The sequence below is a fragment of the Meles meles genome, chromosome 15 (genome assembly GCF_922984935.1).
Source record: "Meles meles chromosome 15, mMelMel3.1 paternal haplotype, whole genome shotgun sequence".
Lineage (NCBI taxonomy): Eukaryota > Metazoa > Chordata > Mammalia > Carnivora > Mustelidae > Meles > Meles meles.
Window position 1 is genome coordinate 21,395,035 of NC_060080.1, and position 23,053 is coordinate 21,418,087.

General features: G+C 48.4%; 1 protein-coding gene across 1 annotated transcript; it reads left to right on the forward strand.

Moving 5' to 3' along the window:
- Window positions 1-307: 307 nt before the first annotated feature.
- LOC123925635 (intraflagellar transport protein 172 homolog) lies at window positions 308-22,923 on the forward strand. Its single transcript, XM_045979025.1, is given in 30 exon segments — window positions 308-466; window positions 3,146-3,289; window positions 3,514-3,626; window positions 4,064-4,103; window positions 4,402-4,467; window positions 4,680-4,759; window positions 4,970-5,057; window positions 6,114-6,328; window positions 6,611-6,624; window positions 9,850-9,962; window positions 10,801-10,968; window positions 14,121-14,257; window positions 14,426-14,533; window positions 15,925-16,009; window positions 16,315-16,407; window positions 17,153-17,230; window positions 17,452-17,700; window positions 17,867-17,945; window positions 18,138-18,258; window positions 18,434-18,578; window positions 19,102-19,198; window positions 19,786-19,876; window positions 20,004-20,139; window positions 20,224-20,340; window positions 20,659-20,801; window positions 21,659-21,720; window positions 21,723-21,751; window positions 21,864-21,928; window positions 22,112-22,292; window positions 22,539-22,923. Coding segments are annotated over 30 exon segments (3,432 nt in total). The 5' UTR covers window positions 308-427; the 3' UTR covers window positions 22,875-22,923.
- The last annotated feature ends 130 nt before the right edge of the window (window positions 22,924-23,053 follow it).

The window sequence follows — 23,053 nt, forward strand, 5'->3', positions numbered from 1 at the left end:
TGTGAAAGCAACCGCTCAGCCTTCCTCCAGGGTTGTAAGGATTAAAAGAAGTATTCAGTCGCACTTTACTCAGAATCACCGCGCGAGAAAGAGCGCCATTACCTAGGACGTCGAGTTTGCTGGCGGGGCGGGGGGGGGGGGGGGGGGGGGGGGGGTTGGTTGTGGGCGTGGCTTGAGCTTGAGTTTGCAAGCAAGGACAGGATTGGTTGAAGAGAGGATTCGAGTCCTCTCGGGGTCCCGCCCTAGACCTCACTGCGCCTGCGCACGTTCTGTTTGCTTCACGGCGAAGCTACGTGAGGACCTTGGAAGTGTGTGGCGCTCTCGTCGTCTCTGCGTCAGCGGCCGTCGCTGCGGCTGCTTGGCGGGTTGTCCAGGTAACGACGGGAGTTGTCGCTGACTGGTGGCATCAGAGAGACAGGTGTCCGTCATGCAGTTGAAGCACCTGAGGACCCTGCTGAGCCCTCAGGTGAGGAGTTGCGTGCCTCTTCCCTCCTTCGCCAGCCTTAACGTTCCCAGAGAAGTGGGGGAACTGAAATCTCACCATGTCGAGCGCCTACTGGATGCGGAATCTCTGCTCGGTCGGTAGTGTGCGGTAGTCAAGACGGACCGCTAACCTCGGTAGCTTTCATTCCGTTTCATTTGACCTCAGTTGTGTACGAGGCCCCGTGCTGGGCGCACCTGTAAACAACGAAGCTAAGTCTGCGCCCACATAAACAAGCGCCTTAGGTAAAAGCCCCAAAGACGGAGTGCGGAAGACCTCACGTTCGTTCTGATGATGAAGATCTCAGATTCAGAAAAGGCTGGGCGCCGGGAGAGGAACCATGCTAAAGGAAGGCTGGGTTTTGGAGCTAGGAGACCAGCATTCAAGTCCTAGTGCCAGCTCCACTTTAAGTAAATGGTCCAACCCCGCTGACTGTAAGCCCTCGGCACACAGTCTCTGAGCGCCCACCCAACTACTTCATTCGGAAAATGGGAGTAACTATAATAGCAACCTGAGGGGGTTTGGAGGAAGAGTTAAGGAAAGTCATGTGCGCAAAAGCCTTAGCGAAGTAAAAAGCCTGTAGAAACTGATAGACGAGAGAGAACATTCCAAATTCAAAGGATAGACTCATACAAAGCTAATGATAGTATCTGCCATCAGTGAATGTTTCCTGTGTAGCAAGACAACATAATTTAAGGAATTAGGATTGTGGTTTGTGGCGTCAGACATACGTGGATTTAATTCTCGGTTCCACCCCCTTATAAACTGTGTATGTAAATTTGAGCAAATTACTTAACTTTTCTGAACCTCAGTTTCCCCATCTGTAAAATAAGCGTAATCATATCTGTCTCAGCGTTATGAAGTAAAAGGACAATGCATATTGAGCATTTATCAAAATGCCTAGTCTGTGTAAGATTAGTTTTTATTATCCTACTCCCTGCCCCCATTTAATCCTCACGACAGTGCTGTGAGGAATGAGGAAGGCTTCACAGCGAATGTGGTATTAGGAGAATAGAGAAAAATTAGAGCAAAAGAGAGAAGTGCTCATTGCTCGGGAAACTGCCCCCGAAATTGTAATTTAAAAATCCCTTTACCCTAATGGAATAATTGGAAGTGAAAATCCCCTTCAGTCTTTCAAAATAAGATGTCATGATGCAGGGTAGGGCAAAGGCCCAGGATTGGCAAAATGATGAAGGAAGATGATGAGCAAGGAAAATGAGGAACGCTCAGCCCTTTGAACCTAATTCAATCAAGCGGTGGAGGCGGGTCAAGGTGGTGGTGTGGCTATTTTCTGACTCTGAGGATTTTGATGGGGTGGGGGGAGGGAAAAAAAGGCCTTTTAAACCTGGGACTTTGGAGGTAGGTGGGTTAGGAGTGAAAAGGGAGTGGAGGTAGGTGGGTTAGGAGCTTCAAACCAGAGCTCTGGAGCCCAAGTAATTAATCACAAAATTGGAGCAGAAGCTAAATGTTTTATTTTAAGGAGGGAAGTCCTAGTGCAGAACCATTGAGGACCAGGTGGTGGACAGATGTGGAAGAGAATAATTGACTGGGAGATGATCACTTCAATATTGGACTTCTCAGCAGTGCATAGTTTGGGGTGGGGGGGATTAAAAAAAAACAAACTAAACTGCTGGCATTTTCATCCTAAATCTCAACCCTGATTGGTTGACTCCCCATTCCAGAACTTTAACTGTCTTTTTCCTACCAAATAAGCCCAAACTCTTTGGCCAAATTTCAAAGTTTTTTTGTGCTGGCCTCACTGTTTTTCCTGCCTTCCTTCGTCTGTTCTATTTGCAAGATAGTTTCAGCTAAATTAAATTACTGTCTCTTAAGGAGATTTGCCTTTGCTCCTATCATTCCTTCTACTTCAGATAACTTCCCCCATTTAACTAAATCCAATTCTTCAAACCTTAAAGTTGGTCATTTAAACATAAAACGATTTCAGACTTCTCCAGACTATCATCGTGCTTTGTACATGCCTCTCTAATGGGATTTTTCCTGTTTGGCACCATGTTATTAGTCTGGGGGCAGGGACCGTATTTTGCTCTTTGTCTTCCTCTCAGCCCCTGGCTACATGCCTTTCTCAGTAAGGTATTCAAAAAATATTGAATGAGGAGGGCCTTGGTGGCTAAGTCATTCAGTGTCTTCAGCTAGGTCATGATCCAGGGTCATGGGATTGAGCCCCACAATGGGCTCCCTGCTCACTTGGAAGCCTGCTTCTCCCTCTCCCACTCTCCCTGCTTGTGTTCCCTCTCTCTCTGTCTCTCTGTAAAATAAATAAAACCTTTAAAAAATAATATTGAATGAAAAAAAAAAGTATACATCTAATGAATGGCTGAAGACCTGAACCTATTTAAAAAAAACCTTATCAGACCAATTGAATTTATTTCAGTTGAGCTATGAAGGAGCATGGCCATTGCAGGGGCACATTGGTACAGTTGATTTTGCGTGTCACCTCGAAGTGTATTTGCATTATGGGTTTCTAAAGCACCTTGTTCTCCTGGGCCAGGGTTTTATAGCCTTGGAGACCAGGATGCATCTTTTGTTTTAAGGACTATGATGTGGAGAATTGACCAAAGTCACACTAGAGCTAAAGGAACTAGGAATGCTTTTGTCATTCTAGACGAACACCTGGGCTAATTTTTGTCCCCTCTGCCTCTGCAGGATGGAGCTGCAAAGGTGACCTGCATGGCTTGGTCCCAGAACAATGCCAAGTTTGCCGTCTGCACAGTGGACCGAGTGGTGTTGCTATATGATGACCATCGGGAGCGGAGAGATAAATTCTCCACCAAACCAGCTGACATGAAGGTGAAGAGAGTACTCTGTGTGTCCTTAACCTGTTCATGGGGTCTTATGAATCTGGAAAACTTCCTAACTAACTTCCCCAGCCATCTGCATAGGAAATGGCCTGCCCCATCTTTTCTCAGGATAAATCCCTCACGCTCAATACAGTCACACAAACACATTTTCTTCTCTTTTCTCTACCATGTGTACTCATGACTTTTTTTTTCTTTTCCTTTTTTAACTCTTAGTATGGCAGGAAGAGCTATATGGTGAAGGGCATGGCTTTTTCTCCTGATTCCACTAAAATTGCCATAGGACAGACCGACAACATCGTCTATGTGTACAAGATTGGAGAAGATTGGTGAGGATAGAGACTTGGAGGTGGGGGTGACCTGGAAAAGAAGGGGAGGGCAGGAAGAAATGTCTCATTGGGGAAAGGGGAGTAGAGAAGATGATGGTCCAGGCTGGGACGTGGAGAGCAAAGGCCTTCCCGAGTCTGTTGCTGCTTCTCTATCTTTGCCTGCCTCATGTGTTGTGAGATCCCATCCCTGGTGGAATCAGCCTAAGGTCAACATGAGGACCTGTGATGGGAGCCCTTGGTGATACAGCATCTTTGTTACTGTTCTAAAACTGCTCGGGCTCCATTGTATGCCTCCTTTCAAGGCTCCTATGGAACGGTAGGAAACATTAGGGGGAGCAGGGAGCGTATCTGGTCTTTCCTCCCTTCCCCCAGCATCACGTGTGGCACTTTATTTATGAAAGTGTTTTTAATATGTTTTCCCTCCTTTTATTTGGCAGGGGTGACAAGAAAGTCATCTGTAACAAATTCATCCAGATGGTAAAGTTCAGACCTATCTCTGGGAGATTTGGATGAGCAAACATATATCAATATATCTACTTGTAAATGTAACGAGAAGTTGCATTTTTAACTTGTCAATCTGACCTTTCCAACTGAGAGGATGGGGGGTGGTGCTGCGTGGCTACCCATCCTCCTTGCTTTCCTCCTTGAGCCCAGCTGTGTCCTCTTCTCCGCTGTAGGCGACTGGGGTGGTGGCATGTGGCGGGAGGTTCAGTTTGTTATAAATGCCCTGGGCTATATGGACAGGGTTATCCTTTTCATGATTTCCTCCTTACAGAGTGCTGTCACTTGTCTGCAGTGGCCAGCAGAGCACATCATTGTTTTTGGACTGGCTGAAGGGAAGGTAAAGGACGAAGAGAAACGCAGGAGAGGTTGGGGGTGGGGATAATGGTTCTGGAGAGAGAAATACAGTTAAATGTCTCCCTTAGGGTCAAGTTATATACTGGGGGAGAAAACGGAAGGACCCGTTTTTTTGTTATTTCTTTTTCTTTCCTTAGGATCTGGGTGGGATTGAAAGGAACCTAACCAGACTTGTATCCATTTTCCCATTTTCAGGTTCGTTTAGCAAACAGTAAAACTAATAAATCGTCTGACATCCATGGGAAAGATTCTTACGTGGTATCACTGACAACAAAGTGAGTAAGGAAGAGCAATACCCCAAGCTTGGAGACGTAGGAGGAAGCGATGGGGATGTCGGGACTGGGAGACTATAATATGGAAGATGGGGAGGACTGGTAGCAGGGAGCCCGGGTAGGGTAATCTTTGACACAGAAGTGGGATTTCTTGATGAGACAGAGTAATCTCCTTCTTCCTCTTCCTCTTCCTTTTAATTCACTCACTTTTAGTTCCTCTGGGAAAGGAATTCTCTCTGGTCATGCAGATGGCACCATTGTTAGGTATTTCTTCGATGATGAAGGCTCTGGAGAGTCACAGGTATGACTAAAGGATGCTGTGAGATGGGGGTAAAGAAACCCAAGATCCCTCCTAGGGGAGGTTGAACATTAAGATTGACGTGGTTGGTGGGGGGCACATTTAGATGCAGCCACAGAGAGAATTTTTATTCAGGAGGCCACAGCTTTATATTTGTGAGCAAGGAGGAATCGAGTGGAAAGGATTCTGAGAGTAAGGGAAAGTGAAAATTATTCTTATCTATGTAAAAAGTGTATTTATATGTATAAATTCATAGAGAAAAAAGTCATTCTCAAGAGAGAAAAGGGAAAGGGTGGGGAATAAAAGGAATGTTTATGTTTTACTTTATGTAATTTTCTATTGTTTGAATGACTTACCTTAAGAATTACTTGTAGAGGGGTGCCTGGCTGGCTCAGTTGGTGGATCATGTGACTCTTGAACTCGGGGTTGTGAGTTTGAGCACCACATTAGGTGCAGAGATTACTTAAATAACTAAACCTTAAAAAAAAAAAAAAAAAAAGTAACCCCTTTCTGCCTGGGGACTTTCTCCAAACTAGGAAAAATCTGGCCTTAGCCTAAAGCACTCTCCTGAAACTAGAGAATCTCGTCTTCCCTTTTGACTCCAACCTAAAAATATGACATTAAAGGCAGGAAAGAGAAATCCGTACTTTATTGGAAGCCAAAAGAGATTAAAAAAAAGAATTACTCATGTAATAATTAAATTTATTTCTTCTGTAAGGAAAGAGTTGTATGCTCCGTGTGGACCTACCCAGTGGTAGTTAGTGTGTAGGATATGTCCCTTTGGGGGTCTTATAGGTGTTTACTAAAGAACTCAACATACAAGCCTTTTGAGGTTTCCTCTTGAGGACAATGTCAGATGTGTGTGTGTATGTCATACATATGTGTGTAAGAGTATGAAACAGAAAGACGGTTTGTGAAGTTCTCCAGATTAGGATGTGTTGGCGTGGGAAAGTGTTGGGAGGAAGATTTATATAGGGTATACATTTTTCCTAGAAAGGAAAAATCCCTGGCTGAGGCTGTCAGAGTCAGAGTGATTGGAACCCTTTGCTTCTGTCTTAGGGGAAGTTGGTTAACCACCCATGCCCACCCTATGCCTTGGCTTGGGCAACCAAGAGCATCGTGGCTGCAGGCTGTGATCGGAGAATTGTAGCCTATGGAAAGGAAGGCCACGTGCTACAGACTTTTGATTCCAGCCGTGACCCTCAGGAGCGGGAGTTCACCACCGCTGCTGCAAGCCCTGGGGGCTAGTCTGTTGTGTTAGGAAGTTATGACAGGTGGGTCCCTTTCCATGTGCATCTTCTGCCTACTTTCCCTGTGTACACCTTGCTCTAGCCCAGTTATTTTCAGCCAGAGTGGGAGAATGGTTGGGAATCAAGTGTAGGTTGAAAGAGATCCTCAGGTTTTAATTCACTCACTTCCCTTTTCCTGCTCCCACCATCTGTTGGGACTCTGGCAGTTCCACAGTACACCAGGATTTTGTGTCTCTGTGCTTCTGTCTGGGACTCCTCAGTGGAATTCATCTCCCCTCTCTTTGTATTACCATTGCCTCTTTTCAGACCACTGGCTCAGTGTTTGTCGCATGATATTACACTTTAGTGTTTATAGTTATCTGGCCAAACTGAAACGCCCTTGAGAGGAGTTCCTATTCATTTTTTAAAAAATCTCCAGTGGCTAAATTAGCATCCAGTACATAATGTATGCTTAAATGTTTGGTGAAAGAAGGAAGGAAGGAAGGGATGGATGGATGATGGAAGGGTAAATAAAATAAATAAAAAAAGGGCCCCGGTCCCCTCATATCAGCTTTATTAGTCCTGTCCTTTTATCCCCTTCGATGTCATGTGGGTCTCTTCCTTCCTTTTTCTCTGTTTCTTTTTCCTTATTTCTTCCTTGCTAACAGCTCACAGCTAACAGTCCCAGTGTTCTGCATCCTCTCCAATACTTGAAATTTCCTGACTTCATATTTGGCTCAGTCTGACTTATGTGAAGTAATACTTCATTGTATTCATTTTTGTGGTTGTTCATTTGTTTATTGGTGTTTGGATTTGTTCTTCTGCATTTTGCCAGTACTTATCTCTTGCCTATTTTTAAAATCAGGCTGTCTTTTCCGTATTGACTTGAAGGAGTTCTGTATATGTGCTTATCTAGCCTTCGATGGTCATTTGTGTTGCGGGTGTTTTGTCTCAGCCTCTTTTAGTGTTCAAACATTTCTAATTTTAATGTAGTTCATTTAATCACCTTTTAAGAAATAGTTTGTGATTTTTTTTAAAGATTTTTATTTATATATTTGACAGACAGATCACAAGTAGGCAGAGAGGCAGGCAGAGAGAGAGGAGGAAGCAGGCTCCCCGCTGAGCAGAGAGCCCGATGCGGGGCTCAATCCCAGGACACTGAGACCATAACCTGAGGCGAAGGCATAGGCTTTAACCCACTGAGCCACCCAGGTGCCCCTAGTTTGTGATTTTTGAGGTCTCGTTTAAGAAGTTTCCCTGGGGCACCTGACTGACTGAGCCAGAGGAGCATGTGACTCTTGATCTCAGGATTGTGAGTTTGAGCCCCAAGCTGGGTGTAGAGTTAAATAAATAAATAAATAAATAAAATTTTTTAAAAAGAAAAATTTCCAGGGCGCCTGGGTGGCTCAGTGGGTTAAGCCGCTGCCTTTGGCTCGGGTCATGATCTCAGGGTCCTGGGATCGAGCCCCGCATCGGGCTCTCTGCTCAGCAGAGAGCCTGCTTCTCTCTCTCTCTCTCTCTGCCTGCCTCTCTGCCTACTTGTGATCTCTGTCTGTCAAATAAATAAATAAAATCTTTAAAAAAAAAAAAAGAAAAAGTTTCCTACTCCCTCCTATATTTTAACATTTTTAGATTTTGCTTGTCACCTGGAATTAATTTTTGTGCATAATGTGGGTGTCGCTCATATTTTACTTTTTCCATGTTTAACCATTTATTGGAAATCCGTTCTGTACTCACTGATTCCTAATGTCACCTCTTATAAATCAAGTTTCCAAATACATATGGGTCTGTTCTTAAGATACTTTTACAGTTCATGAGTTTTATGTTTCGCATCAGATTGTTGAGTTGTAATGAAAATGATGTAGTAGGGCGGCCCATGTTCCAGTGGCAGTAATGAGCTGTGAGACTTTGGACAAGCCATCCCAGTACACAGGGCTCGTCTTCAGTAGTATATAAAATGACAGCGTTCTTCTCTTAACCTTTTTTCATTAGTGACCCCTTTGAGTATCTAATGAAAATCATAGATTCTGGGATGCCTGGGTGGCTCAGTTGGTTAGGCGACTGCCTTCAGCTCCAGTTGTGATCCTCGAGTCCTGCTTTGGGCTCCCTGCCTGGCAGGGAGTCTCCTTCTCCATCTGACCCTCCCCTGTCTCATGCTCTGTCTCTCTCTCTCCCTCTCAAATAAATAAATAAAAATCTTTTTCAAAAAATCATAGATCTTGGGGCGCCTGGGTGGCTCAGTGGGTTAAGCCTCTCTGCCTTCAGCTCAGGTCATGATCTCAGGGTCCTGGGATCGAGTCCCACATGGGGCTCTCTGCTCAGCAGGGAGCCTGTTCCTCCCCTCTCTCTCTCTGCCTGCCTGCTTGTGATCTCTCTCTGTCAAATAAATAAATAAAATCTTTTTTAAAAGTCATAGATCTTTTCCCAGAAGAATATACATAAACATATAATTTTGTGTATAATTTCAGGGTGTTCACAGAGATAGGGTCCCACAGGTCTAGTATTCTGTGATTCTACTTATAAATTGAGACATTGAGGGGCGCCTGGGTGGCTCAGTGGATTAAGCCGCTGCCTTCGGCTCAGGTCATGATCTCAGGGTCCTGGGATCGAGCCCCGCATCAGGCTCTCTGCTCCACAGGGAGCCTGCTTCCTCCTCTCTCTCTGCCTGCTTGTGATCTCTCTCTCCGTCAAATAAATAAATAAAATCTTTAAAAAAAAAAAAGAAAAAAGAAAAAAAAATAAATTGAGACATTGAAACATGGCTTTATCAAGTTGGCTTTTAATTCAAGGAAATTTCATTTTTAAGTTGGTCTTCCCAGTTGCAGACATTAGCTGGCATTTGGTCTTGAGCTTCAGCACGGATCAAGGCAGGACATTGCGTATTGGTAACGTATACAAATCAGAGCTGTGAATGCGCCGTGTTCAGGAGACTCCCTGAAAGCATTCTAGCCAGTCCCTAAGTGTGATCATATCTTACATTGTCTGCAAAATTCACACCAAACTAAAATACTTATCCTCAGCACTCTCAGCCTGCCTTTAATCAGAGGTTCCTTCTGTTTTGTCTGTGTGCCTTCTCCACTGTTGCCCCTCGGGGCTCTTACGTCATTGACACTCAAAGTGCAGGGACCTCCTTGCATCAGCTATGTTCATCGAGGTCATTTCATCCATCAGCTTTCTCTTCCTGGTTGTGCTGGAACTGGGGCTCTTCCTTAATGTGCTCAGTGCTGCCTTCCAGAGGATTTCTTGAGTAACGGATGCCCGGTGCTCTGATCTGTTCTGATCTGCCATGAGACAACTCCAAGATCCCAGAGAGGATTCTCATTTCTTGATGGATCTGGACCTTTTGAGTTAGCTACAGAGTTAGACAAAATCTCTACAATTTTAGTAGAAATCTAGTATTGTAGGCATCTTAGCAAAATTATGTCATATTCCTCATACTCTACACTGATGGAACATTCTTAAAGCCCAACATCATAATTAAAGGCAAGACTTTTGCACGCTGCCTTGTGTCCTGTATATGATTGTGTGGAATCTGTCTTCTTAACCCTGTCTCCTTTTCTTTGTAGTGGATCTGACTGGTGGCTACAACATTGGCACCATCAGCCACGAGAGCCGTGTGGATTGGCTGGAACTTAATGAAACAGGGCACAAGCTTCTCTTCAGGGACCGGAAACTTCGCGTAAGAAGGGTTACTAAGGCCTTAGCCATTGAGTAGTCCATAGAGGATGTGGTACTACCTGCTTCCAGGGATTGCAGGGGGCAGGATGGGCATAATTTGGTGCACTATGCCATTAACATAGCAAAAGGCCCAGAAGAATCAACATTGTGTCTGTTATCACAGCCCATCTGTTATCATAGCCCATACCTTGAGAAGATGGTATTGTCATGGCACCTAAGTCAAGAGGGAAATTTGGGAGCTGGTTTCTCTTTTGCTGTTCACAAGTCTGTGCCCTCGTGAGATTGCCTCATCCCTGCATGCCTGGCTGACCTTTACCCACACCTGTTGCAGCATTCCTCAGCTATGCTTACCCCACAGCATTAAGGCTGGCTCGACAGTCTCCCCTGAACTCCTTATTGACTCTGATCTCAATATGGTATCACCAAAGAGCTCAGCCTCGAGGGCAAAGAGACTATCTGGTGATTTTTCATTTCATGTTCATTGTGATGTGAAAGCCACGTCGCCGATTTCCAGACCATTTCTTGTGCGTGGTGGCCTTCCTTTTGTGATCCAGTCTGGTAACTCTGGCCCAGAGTTAAACTCTAAGAACGAAAGTCTGACCTTCAGCTAACTTAAATTTCTGGGTGTAGCTCTGGGCTCCCTTGGTCATCTCTTATGGGCCAGAGTCAGCATGTACCAAGTCAGCATAAACGTCGAGCATTGCAGGCTAGTAAGCTTTGAAATTCAGCATCTGCCTGACTGGTGGGTCAGCTCGCCACATTTCATTAGAGAAATGGTCGATATCAGAAGCCACCCCATAGCCCCTTCTGATCGCGCTGTCCACCTCTTCCTTCCGCAGTTACATCTGTACGATACTGAAAGCTGCTCTAAGACGATGATCCTCAACTTCTGCTCCTACGTGCAGTGGGTCCCAGGAAGTAACGTGCTGGTGGCTCAGAACCGAAACAGCCTCTGTGTGCGGTACAACATTGAGGCACCCGAGAGGGTCACCACACCCTCTATTAGGGTACGTCGGTGCCAGGGGACCTCAGACATAGTGTCCCACTGATCAGTTAGGGCCCTGAGGAAGCTCCAAAAGTTATTTGGTTTTCTCTGGCCCACCACCCATCATCGCTGTGATAGAGTCGGCAAGTAAAGCTTAGATCCTTCCCCACAGTGCGCTCGGCCCCAGAACCGTCCTTGTTCAGATTCCTGACATTGTATCCTGTCCTCTCTATTCCAGTGGCCCTGGGAATTCACCAGGTCATAATGAGTTCTCTTAGGCTGGAAGAGCCCCCTTAGCGGGGGCAGTTCTGTCAGTTCCTGGGTGAGGATTCTCTGTTGTAAGCTGTTCAGAGCTCCTTTTTTTATCAGACTGAAGATCAATCACTCTCCTGTCCCGCCAGCATCACGTACATTCCAGTGACCTTCCAGAATCTGGGAGGGAAAACAAGAGAGGTCCCTGTGCTAGGCGACGATGACTGGTGTGGGTACGGAGAGAGCATGTGATAGTTCTTTTGTCTTTTTTCTATATCTCTTCTTTCCCTCCTTTCTTTCCTCATTTTAGACTAATTAAGTTTTGCACTTGGGGGTTGTTTTGTCCTTTTTTAAACCCATTTTTCACATTTTTGCTTTGAAGGTCATACATTTGACTCCTACAGTGACTATCCTTGGAAGTTTACCATACCCTTAAATTATTCTGAATAGTTTCAACTTATTTAGCATCTGACCCCTGGCAAATGATACAAGGACCTGAACTTTGATTACCTCCCCTTTGCCATTATTGCCCAGTATTTTTTTTTTTTTAAAGATTTTTATTTATTTATTTGACAGAGAGAGATCACAAGTAGGCAGAGAGGCAGGCAGAGAGAGTGAGAGGGAAGCAGGCTCCCTGCCGAGCAGAGAGCCCGATGCGGGACTCGATCCCAGGACCCTGAGATCATGACCTGAGCCGAAGGCAGCGGCTTAAACCACTGAGCCACCCAGGCGCCCCCTACCCAGTATTTTTTGATCCCCAAAGTGAGATGTTATTCTTTTACACAGCCGGAATTTGGTTACATTTACTATCATGGTGCCAGTTTCTCTGCTCACTCTTTTTGCATTGCTGCCCTTTGCTCTGGAGTTACCTCCTTGAGAGAAAGTGTTTCGAAGATGAATCCTCAGTTCCTGAAAATTACCGAAATGGAATTATCTGAAAATGTTTTTATTTGGCATGTTCTTGAAAGAACAGTTTGACAGCTTATTAACAGCTCCTTGTGTTGTCTTGTTGCTTTTTTTAAAAAAGATTTTATGTATTTATTTAAGAGAGCAAGGGGAGGGGCAGAAGGAGAAGCAGACTCCCCACTGAGCAGGGAGGGATGGGGGGTGCTTAATCCCATAACTCCAGGATTGTGACCGGAGCCTAGGCAGAGGCTTACCCGACTGAGCCACCCAGGTGTCCCTGTCTTGTTGGTTTTAAAGTCTTTTTTTTCCCCAGCATTCTGAAGCTTCAGTACATTATGTCTGCATATAAATGTCCTTTTACTTAACTGTGCTTGGTGTGTATGGGCACGTGCATGCATTTGTGTGTGTGTGTGTGTGTGTCCCATCTGTGCGGACACCTTGTTCCTCAGCCATGAGCTCTTTAAATGTTGCTGCTTCTCTCGAACTCTCTTTCTCACCCTCAGAACTCTAATTAGGTATGTGTTCCGTTTCTTGTCCTGTCTTTGTGCCTCTATAACCTCTTACCCTTCCTTCCTCCTCCTCGCTCCATGCTACATTCTGGATAATTCCTTAAGAAACATCTTGCAAGGGGAGCCTGGTTGGCTTGGCCCTTAAGTGTCTGCCTTTGGCTCAGGTCATGATCCCGGGGTCCTGGGATCGAGCCCCCGCATGGGGCTCCCTGCTCAGCAGGAAGCCTGCTTCTCCCTCTCCCACTCTCCCACTCCCCTTGCCTGTTTCCCTCTCTGTCAAATAAATAAATAAATACAATTTTTAAAAAATTATTAAAAAAAAGAAACATCTTGCAAGTCACGGGTTTGCTTTCACCATTGTCTCATCTGCTATTGAAATCACCCACTGGGTTTTCTTACTTCAAATATTGAGTTTTTCATACGGTTTTATTTGGTTCTTTCTCTAGTCTGCCTGGTCATTTTTTCTAGTATATTTGCTGCTGAAGCGAACACAACCTGGCCATTTTTTATAGTCTCTTGCTTAATTTTTCATTCCATCTCTTAGGTCTTTATACATTTTACATTTCTTTCATATTCCATAACTGGTTTCTTCCATAATTGTTATTTTTAATATTGGAAATACTTGGAGGTCCAAAAGTGTTGTAGTTACTGTTATTGTGTACTCCTTTATGGTGGTTAACTTCTATTTTGGTACCTTTTTTTATTGGGGGGCTCACGTTACATTGAATATAATTTTTAGAATCTCAAGGGCCTAACATGGGCATGTTTTCCTCTAGAGATGATCAGTGTTTGCTTTTGCAGGAATCAGGCATACTAATGACTTTTGTTCCCTTTCCTGAAGAGAGGATCCCAGATTTCATGACTACCAGATTCTCAGAATCGCCCCCTCATCCTGCTGGAGGACCCCTGGTTTAATCATCCTCTGCTGTGTTTGCCATCAGGGCAACTGGACCCTTTCCACTTGCTCCCCTGTTTTTTCCTGCTCAGGTTTTAGCTTACCGGCTTTTTCCTTTTTTTTTTTTTTCTTTCCTTTCTTTTTCTCCTTTTCTTTCTCTTCTTCCCTTCCTTCCTTTTCTTCCCTTCCTTCCCTCCCTACTTTTCCTTTCCTTTCCTCCCTCCCTTCCTTCCTCCCCATGGGAGAGTAGGAAGCATGCCCAGTGATCTCTTCAGGTGACCTAAGCAACAAATGTATTCAAAAGTACGGCCCAAGTTAAAGTCGTATTAAACAGGACTCAAGCTGGAAGCAGAAGTGGTTGCACACTTTGTCAGTTTACCTCCAGGCATTAGTGGGGGCACAGCTCTGAGTGTGCAGGAACCTGAGGGCATTCGTGTAGATAAGGGATTCTTACCTGCTTGAAGGAAACTCAGCGCTGGGCTAACAAGGGCCACTGTCATTCCCTCAGTGTGTAAGCGCTAGGGTGGGGTAAGGCTGGGTCTGTTCTGCAGTGGAGTCGGTGGAGACACTAACCTGGAATTCGGGTGGGGTGGGGGGATTGCAATTTTACAGGGTGATGTGGTAGGTCTGGAGCGGGGCGGGGGGAAGACCGAGGTGATGGTGACCGAAGGTGTGACAACTGTTGCCTACACGCTGGATGAGGGCCTGATCGAGTTTGGAACAGCCATCGATGACGGCAACTACACCCGGTGAGGGGCTGGGCTGATATCCCCGTGAGGTGGTGGGAGAGGCTGGTTCTGAGGCTGGAGGACCTGGGATGGGCCAGACAACTGGCCCCGTCACCCCCTGCCCCATCACCAGTGTTCCTCTGCACCCCGCTGCGCCAGGACTGTTGCTTTCCTTCCTTCTCTCTTCAGGGCCACAGCCTTCTTGGAGACTCTGGAAATGACCCCAGAAACAGAGGCAATGTGGAAAACCTTGAGCAAACTGGCACTCGAGGCAAGGCAGCTCCACATCGCTGAGAGGTGAGGCAGACCAGAAGTGAGGTGCGGGCAGCTAGGAAGGATGGCCAGAGGCCATTTTCGGTGGGTGGGTGGGTGGCTGTGTGTGTGTGTGTGTGTGTGTGTGTGACGCTCCTCCCAGTGCTAAGGCACCAGTCCCCTGCCTTTACAACCAGTAACACCTTCCAGGTAGTTATTCCAAACATTCTTCCATCCCAGTTATAAGAGTTTTTTTTTGCTTTTGCTTCCCCTATGTAGGTACCCTTTCAGAGTTTTAACACCCATGCCCTCCAGTCCAGAGGTTGACGTGTATTTCCAAATGCGGCATAGGAGTGTAGTTAGTAGGACAGACTTGGGATTTTAGACTCTTTCGAGTTATCTGGCTCCATTTAAGAGCTTGTATAACCGTGGGTTAAGTGAACCTTTCCAAACCTTGGTTTCTCTATTTCCTCTCTGTAAATGGGAGTACTGATAGCATTTACCTCCTAGGGTGGTAAAGAAGAATCACAGGGGCGGTGAAGAAAGTAGGAGAATTCTCAGTGCTCAGTAAATGTCAACTGCTGCTGTTTTGCCAGGAGTCCTCTTGGATCCTTCCTTTCCCGTGGCCCCACAGCTAGACGACCAGCTCGTCCTAGGGCCCTGACCCAGCGTCTTCAGAACACATGCTGCAGCTCGTACTGTCCAGCCTAGAACAGACCACACCTCGACTGCAGTGTCACAAAAGCCTCTCAGTCTCATGGACACTGTTCTTACACACCTACCATCCGTTCATCCCACAATAGCTGAGATCATTTGTTACACCGTCAGATTGTGTCCTTTTTTTGCTCGGAACCTTCCAGTAGCTTACTGTCCTACTTAGTATGAGATCCATAGCCCTTGGCGTGTCCTAACTCCTTACAATATTTGGCCTCTGCCCCCTTTATCTTCCAGGTACCTACTTACCCGTTAGTCTCCAGCCACACTGGCATCCCTTGGGCCCTTTGAGTATCTCAACCTCATTCCTGCCATGGCACCTCACATGCGCTGTTCCCTCTGCCTGGAATAATTTTTCCCCTTCTTGCGTGACTGACTTTTTCTTGTATTTTTGTCTTGGCACAAACGTCAGCTCCTCAGATAGGCCTTCTCTGAGCACCAGCTGAACCAGCGCCCTCCGTTACCGTTTCTATGTACTGTCACGCTGTTTCATTTTACTCTTCTTTCTCTGGAATATCTTTGTTTGTGTACTAACTACTTGTTTCCCCTAGAAAGTAAGTTCCCTGAGAGCGAGGCCCTCATCCGTCATCTCCCCTTGTGTCTCTAGTGGCAGAAACCGCGCGCGACACTTAACCGAGGCTCAGTGTACGGCTGCTGGGCCGGTGCGTCCGCGTTGATCCTGTAGTAATACTGCTGTTACTATGATTGCTTCCGTCCTGTAGGTGCTTTTCTGCTTTGGGCCATGTAGCAAAAGCTCGATTCCTGCATGAGACCAATGAGATTGCAGACCAAGTGTCTCGGGAATATGCAAGTATTATCCTCCTGAATTATTCAGTCTCTCAAACTGAGATTTCTCTTCATGCACAACCCCACGACCCCTGGCTTTCCAGCCATGGCTCGCGCGCTGTGTTCTGCCCAGCCCACCTCCACCTTCGAGTCACTGCTCTGGAATTGCTTGCCAGACCTCATCCTTTAAGCCCCATGAAGGTTTTCAGCTTTCTGGTCTTTTAGCTTCCTCGTCTCTGTGGCCTTCCTGTCTAACAAGCTCACAATAGTCAGAATGGCTCCTGCAGTGCTGACAGGATAACCAGAGCCTTCTTCCTCCCCCACAGGGTGGAGAAGGAACGGACTTTTACCAGGTCCGAGCACGCCTAGCCATGCTGGAGAAGAACTACAAGCTGGCTGAGATGATCTTCTTGGAACAGGTGATGGGAGCAGAGGGACCAGATTGAAGAGGAGAGCTGGGCGGGAGAGAGAGTGAGGCAGCCTGAGGGGAGGAGAGAGCCCTGGGGGAGAGCTTTTAGAAAGGTTTATGCAGCTAAAATGTCACTGCTTCCTTCTGGCTCTGCTCTGCGTTAGTCCTTACAGTTACGTCTTTATAAGCTGTCTGCTGCCTCCCCATCTGCCGCCTCCCCCTAGCACAGAGCCTGCCCTGGCCGTGCTTGTGCACACAGGCAAATCCAGGGTTTGTGGGGCCTGCAGCTGACACAATTTGAGGAGCCCTCCTTAAGAAATAATGCCTTGGGGGCGCCTGGGTGGCTCAGTGGGTTAAGCTGCTGCCTTCGGCTCAGGTCATGATCTCAGGGTCCTGGGATCGAGTCCCGCATCGGGCTCTCTGCTCAGCAGCGAGCCTGCTTCCCTCTCTCTCTCTCTGCCTGCCTCTCTGTCTACTTGTGATCTCTCTCTGTCAAATAAATAAATTAAATCTTTAAAAAAAAAAAAAAGAAAGAAAGAAATAATGCCTTGGAAGGGGCCTATGCAAATAAGGTGCCCTGGGGCTTAACCTCCTTCTGCTTTCCTGATAAATCCGCCACTGCTTGTGCATAAGTCAAGGGTGAGGCTTTCAGTCCAAGCGGGCTGGCATCATACCCGGGCTGAGGACAGCCTGCTGATCCCTGATGCTCCTCTCACTTCTTGGTGTTCCTCTCTCCTCTGCCCGGGTTCCCCTAGAATGCCGTTGAGGAGGCTATGGACATGTACCAGGAGCTGCACCGTTGGGACGAGTGTATCGCTGTGGCTCAGGCCAAGGTACCACCAGTTCTGTCTTCTCCATGGTGCTCGCAGCTCAGTTCCACCAATATCCGAAGCCTCTTCTTACCGAGGAGGCTATAGGAGCTGGAACAGGGTTGGGCTTGGAGTTGGCACATTGGTGACCGGGAGGCTTTCCGTTGTTACAGTGGGATTGGAGAAGCTTGGGAAGCTGCACTGGAAGGAGGGAGGTGACTTGTCTTGCTCTCTTGCATGTCCAGGGGCACCCAGCCCTGGAGAAGCTGCGCCGGAGTTACTACCAGTGGCTGATGGACACACAGCAAGAGGAGCGAGCCGGTGAACTACAGGAGAGCCAGGGGGATGGACTAGCAGCCATCAGCCTCTACCTCAAAGCCGGGCTCCCTGCCAAAGCTGCCCGACTGGTGCTGGCCCGGGAGGAACTGCTAGTCAACACCGAGCTGGTAGAAAACATCACTGCAGCCCTTATCAAGGGGGAGCTGTATGAAAGGGTATGGCTGGCTTCCCGTTCCTGTCCCTCATCTCCAGGACTCAGCGCTCCCTCCTACCCTGGGGAGTCGTGGAGTGCATAGCCCCCCAGAACTGGTGGCTGAGTCTCCACCTTTGGGGGCTGATACTTGATTCTTAGTGTAGTAGGGCTGTTGTTGTAGTCAACAGGCAGGTGATCTCTTTGAGAAGATTCGAAACCCAGAGCGGGCCCTGGAGTGCTACTGTAAAGGCAGCGCGTTCATGAAAGGTACTGCCCTGGACAGCCCCGCCTTCCCTGTTAGAGTCTTGCCCAATAGTCCCCCTGCACCAGGTTTGCGCATCTGTTCTAGTAGATGGGCTCAGTTCTCCATCCCTCCACTTCTCACCTGTTTTCCACACCCCATTTCCCTGAGTCCCATCCCTGGAAGTCTTAGCTGAGTGCCCTCTCTGTCCCTGGCAGCGGTGGAGCTGGCTCGGTTGGCATTCCCAGTGGAAGTGGTGAGACTGGAAGAGGCCTGGGGGGATCACTTGGTGCAGCAGTAGCAGCTCGATGCAGCCATTAATCACTACATTGAAGCCAGGTAGAGGGGTGCAAAGGCGACTGGGTGTGAGGTCCAAGGTGATGGGGCAAGTAAGGGCACCAAGGCTCCAAGAGAGATGGCACCATGTAGGTTGGAGTAGGCTTGAGGTGTCACCCTGCCTCTCCCTGTCTTCCTCTTGCCTCATACGCACGGATGCCTTTCCCCACTCTGCCAGGTGCTCCATTAAGGCAATTGAAGCTGTGCTGGGTGTCCGCCAGTGGAAGAAGGCCATTTATATATTAGATCTACAGGACCGGAACACTGCGTCCAAATACTATCCCCGCATGGCCCAACACTATGCGTCTCTGCAGGAGTGTGAGGTGAGGAAAGTCCCTTGCTGGAGCTGGAGGCAATGCAGTACAGAATGAGAAGAGAACCCAGAACCCGAGTGAGGCCACCTCACCAAACCCTTCCTTCTGGGTCCCAGCAGCACCAGCCACCCTGAGCGAGAAGAAAGCAGTTTACTTCCCTTATTTCATTCCAACATAACATAGACCCCTCTCCCAGATCTATAAAGCGAGTCTCCAGCTCTCTTCCTATGGAACTCCATGGGAGTTCCAATATGGAATTGGCCTGTGTTGCAGAAATAGGTCCTTTTAGGTCCTTTTAAACTGCCTGTTGTATTGTCCCCATTCTGGTTTTGGCTGGTTTTTTGTTTTTGTTTTTGTTTTCAGAACAGTAGAGGGTGTGAGACAGGATAGCCCTCTTCTGTGTTGTGGACTAAGGGTCCCATCCCCTCCCCGCCATCCCAGCTGAGGTTTGCTCTCCCCCCAGCAAGGGCTCTAAGGCTCTTGCTCTAACGCTTTTGCTCTCGGCCTTTTGTATCTGCTGTCTCCAGAACAGATTGCGGAGGAGCTCTACATTAAGGGAGACTGAACAAAAGATGCAATAAACATGTACACTCCGGCTGGCCGCTGAAAGAAAGCCCACAAGGTAGAGAGCAGGGTGCAGTTCGTCCGAGGGTTCCACCTCTCTGGGGCTGTCCCCACTTTCCTTGGGCTCTGATGTCCCCTCTTCACCAGCCTCCTTGAAAGCTGAGAAAGAGCACCAAAATAGAAAAGTCTGGAGCGCTTGGAAACCTAGCGACAGGGAAAGGCAAGGATGAAGAGGCCCTTGTTCCAATCCTGTAATTCCGAAGCGAGCAGAAGGGTTTGGGAGCTGGGGAGCCCCAAATGCCCCTCCCCGAGCTGTAGTCACAGTGGCAACTTCGTTCCCTGCCTGCGCCCAGAACCCGGTGAGTACGGCGGGAGCACAGGAGTGGGAACACGTGCCCCAGCACAGGGCATCTCTGGCCTTTCTGCCTGAGCAGAATATAGTTCTGACTTGGCCCGTTATGGTCTTGGAATTCCCTGGACTGACCAGGAAAGCATCCGTACACAAAGCCCTGTGGTTGTTGGGAAGGTTCAGAGTTGCTGGGAACACAGGTCACCCCCGAGTCGCGCTTGCCTGGCCACTCCGCAGCCTCCCTGCTTCCCTTGGAAGTGCGCCGGAGGCTACTGGGGCTCTCTGTGTCTACATAACTGGCAGTGAAGTGCATGAGGCCAGAAGACGTGTCGGTGCTGTACATCACCCAGGCTCAGGAGATGGAGAAGCAGGGCAAGTACCGGGAGGCGGAAAGGTGAGCTGCGGCCCCAGAGGAGGCGTGCAGGGAGAGGGGTGCGTCTGAGGATGCACACTGTCTGCCTAGAAGGCAGTGATGCAGGAATCTGGGTCGAGGAGGCCCCGGGTGTCTCTCCCCTCCCCAGGCTCTACGTGACAGTGGAAGAGCCTGGTCTTGCCATCACCATGTTCCAAAAGCACAAGTTGTATGCCGATATGATCTGCCTGGTAGGGAAGCACCGCCCAGATCTCCTCAGTGACACACACCTGCACCTGGGCAAGGTGAGCCCTTCTCCAGTCTCGGCCATCTCTTCCCCGAACAGGCTCCACGTCCCCCTCGCCCCATTCTGACCCTCCTTTCCCCAGGAGCTGGAGGCTGAAGGCCGACTGCAGGAGGCCGAGTATCACTACCTCGAGGCTCAGGAGTGGAAGGCAACAGTGAACGTGTACCGGTCCAATGGGCTTTGGGAGGAGGCCTACCGGGTAAGGAGTCCAGGTCACTCTGGGGATACGCCCGTCCCTCTTCCCCACTCTCAAGTGACACATTCTGAACTGGTCGTGGGTCTCTTTGAAAAACGTCCATACCGACAGGCAAAATTTCACATGCGGTAGGAGGGGTCTGTGGACTACCTGAAGTCCATCCTTGGACCCTGAGCAGGCTAACAGACCCCAAAACTGAGCCCTCTCCCTGTTCTAGTAGAAAGACCTGACCCTCGTCAAAGCTGAAGTCCGGTCAGAGGGGAGAAGGGAGCAGCCATGTGGCCCTGCGTGGGAGGATTGCCAAATGACTTTGCTTCACAGGTGGCCAAGGCTCACGGAGGCGCTAATGCCCACAAACACGTGGCCTCTCTGTGGGCAAAGAGCCTGGGAGGAGAGTCTGCAGTGAGACTGCTTAATAAGCTCGGACTCCTGGAAGCTGCCGTTGACCACGCCGCTGACAACTGGTGAGGCCCTAAGGCTTCTCTCCACTGGCCCCTTTTGAGAGAGAGCCTCTACATAGACAAGGGAAAATGCTGTATAGCTGAGGAGTGTTTCTGAAAATGGAGGCAGGAGTGAAGAAATCCTTGGAAGAAGGTGATGGAGAGACAAGGAATGAATCAAGAGCTCTGCCCCTGTTCCCCGGGGGCTCAGAACAGTGTTTAGCTGTTCTAAGAAGATGGCAAGTGATCAGCTTTTTTTCTTCTTTTTAAGTAATTCCTACACCCAGTGTGGGACTTGACCTCAACCCGAGATCAAGGGTCACTCAGACTGACTGAGCCAGGCGGGTGCCCCAGAGAGAAGAGCTTTTAAAGCTAAGGTGCACTAAGCCAGTAATTGACTTCTGAGAGACGGAAGTGTGCTTCTGTTAAATGCAAAAAGAGCTTTTCTTAAGCAAATGTTACAAAGACCAGTAATAATCGTGCATCGAGTCAGATGGCTGAGGGTAGTCTTAATGTTCTAGAGAGACAGTTTTTCTGCTAGTATAGATGTGGCTCAGGAGGAAGTGGTGGAGAACCCGGAGCCCTTGCTCCCGAGGCAGAGTAGTGCTGTGAGGCTCACTGCGGTCCCCTGCCTTGCGCCTATCCCATTCCTTTATGCCCACTAGTCACAGGAAGCACAGGCTTTTCCAAGTGTCCCCTGACCCACGTCCTCCTTTACGTGTCTGTGTGCTTCTGTGTCACTTCACATGGATTGTCTTCTCAATCTGTCCTTTCCCTCCGCCGGCCCGGTCTCTACCCTTTCTGTTTTCTCTTGCCCTGTTCCCCCTCTTATAAAATCAAAGTACTGAGTAGGCAGACCTTACCTACACCTTCCATTTCAGCTCATTTGAATTTGCTTTTGAACTCTCTCGGCTGGCCCTCAAGCACAAAACCCCTGAGATTCATCCCGATATGCTGTGTACCTGGAGGATGAGGTATGGATGTGCTCCTTCTCCCTTGCTTTTGACCTTGACCTCCTCCTGTCTCAGGGCTGCCATGATGGCAATCTGCTTCTGACCATGTGCGGCTGCCCTTCTGTCCCTGCAGGGTAAATTTGAAGAGGCTGAAGCTGAATTCATCAGGGCTGGTAAGCTCAAGGAAGCAGTCCTCATGTGAGTTACCCATCGATTCCTTACTCCTGTCCTCCCAACCGCAGCCCCAGGACCTGGCATTGCCACCTTCACCTGAACCTAGTAGCAATAAATCTTCTACCCCCTCTGACATGGCTGTTCGTCTCCCGCTATTGAGGCCTCAGTCCTGTACTGAGCTTCCCCTGTGTCCTCTTCTGGGAGCAGGTTCGTCCATAACCAGGATTGGGAGGCAGCTCAGCGTGTGGCCGAGGCTCACGATCCTGACAGTGTCGCTGAGGTGCTTGTGGGGCAGGCCCGGGGCGCCTTGGAGGAGAAGGACTTTCAGAAAGCAGAAGGGCTGCTGCTTCGGGCCCAGAGACCGGGCCTGGCCCTCAATTATTATAAGGTAGGGCACCGGATTCAGGGCCATGAAGGGGAGGGGGAGAGAGTGTAAGAACCCACAGAGCACTTCACTAACCACTACTACTGGGAGAGATCCAGAGAGTTAGCATTGGAGAGGGGGAAGGAGACAAGAAGGAGAAGAGAGGTCCAAGGACCTAGGGATCCGTGGCCCATAGTATAGAGCACCTGTGTGGCAGTGGGAAGGTGTCATGGCGGCCTCTGCCTTCCTGATACCTGGAAATCTGAGCAGGAGGCTGGATTATGGAGCGATGCCCTGCGGATCTGCAAAGACTATGTGCCCAGCCAGCTGGAGGCTCTGCAGGAAGAGAATGAGTGGGAGGCTACCAAGAAAGGGGCCAGGTATGACGCCAGGAGGCGGCAAGTGTGGGCAGGGCTGGAGGGTGGGTCACAAGGTATGCACAGGATAGGCCACGCTGCCCAGCCTGTTCTGGTCACATGTACTCAAGGCTTTTTCCTCCTGGGCCTCTCATTTTCACTCAGGCAGCAGGTATCTACTGAGTGCTTGCTAGATGCTAGAGCCAGAACTATGAAAACTATAAAAGGGGATCTAAGGCAGAACCCCTAACAGCCTGAAATTGAGGGGAGTTGGACCACTGTGGCTCAACTAATTGAGTACCTCGGTGAAAACTAAAGGATGTGATTTGGAGTTCAGAGGAGGGTGAGGTCTCGACTGAGAGGGAGGGAGGCTTTCTGAGGGAGGGGGTAGACCTGGGACCAGAGCTGAAAGGGCAAATCCAGAGCCCA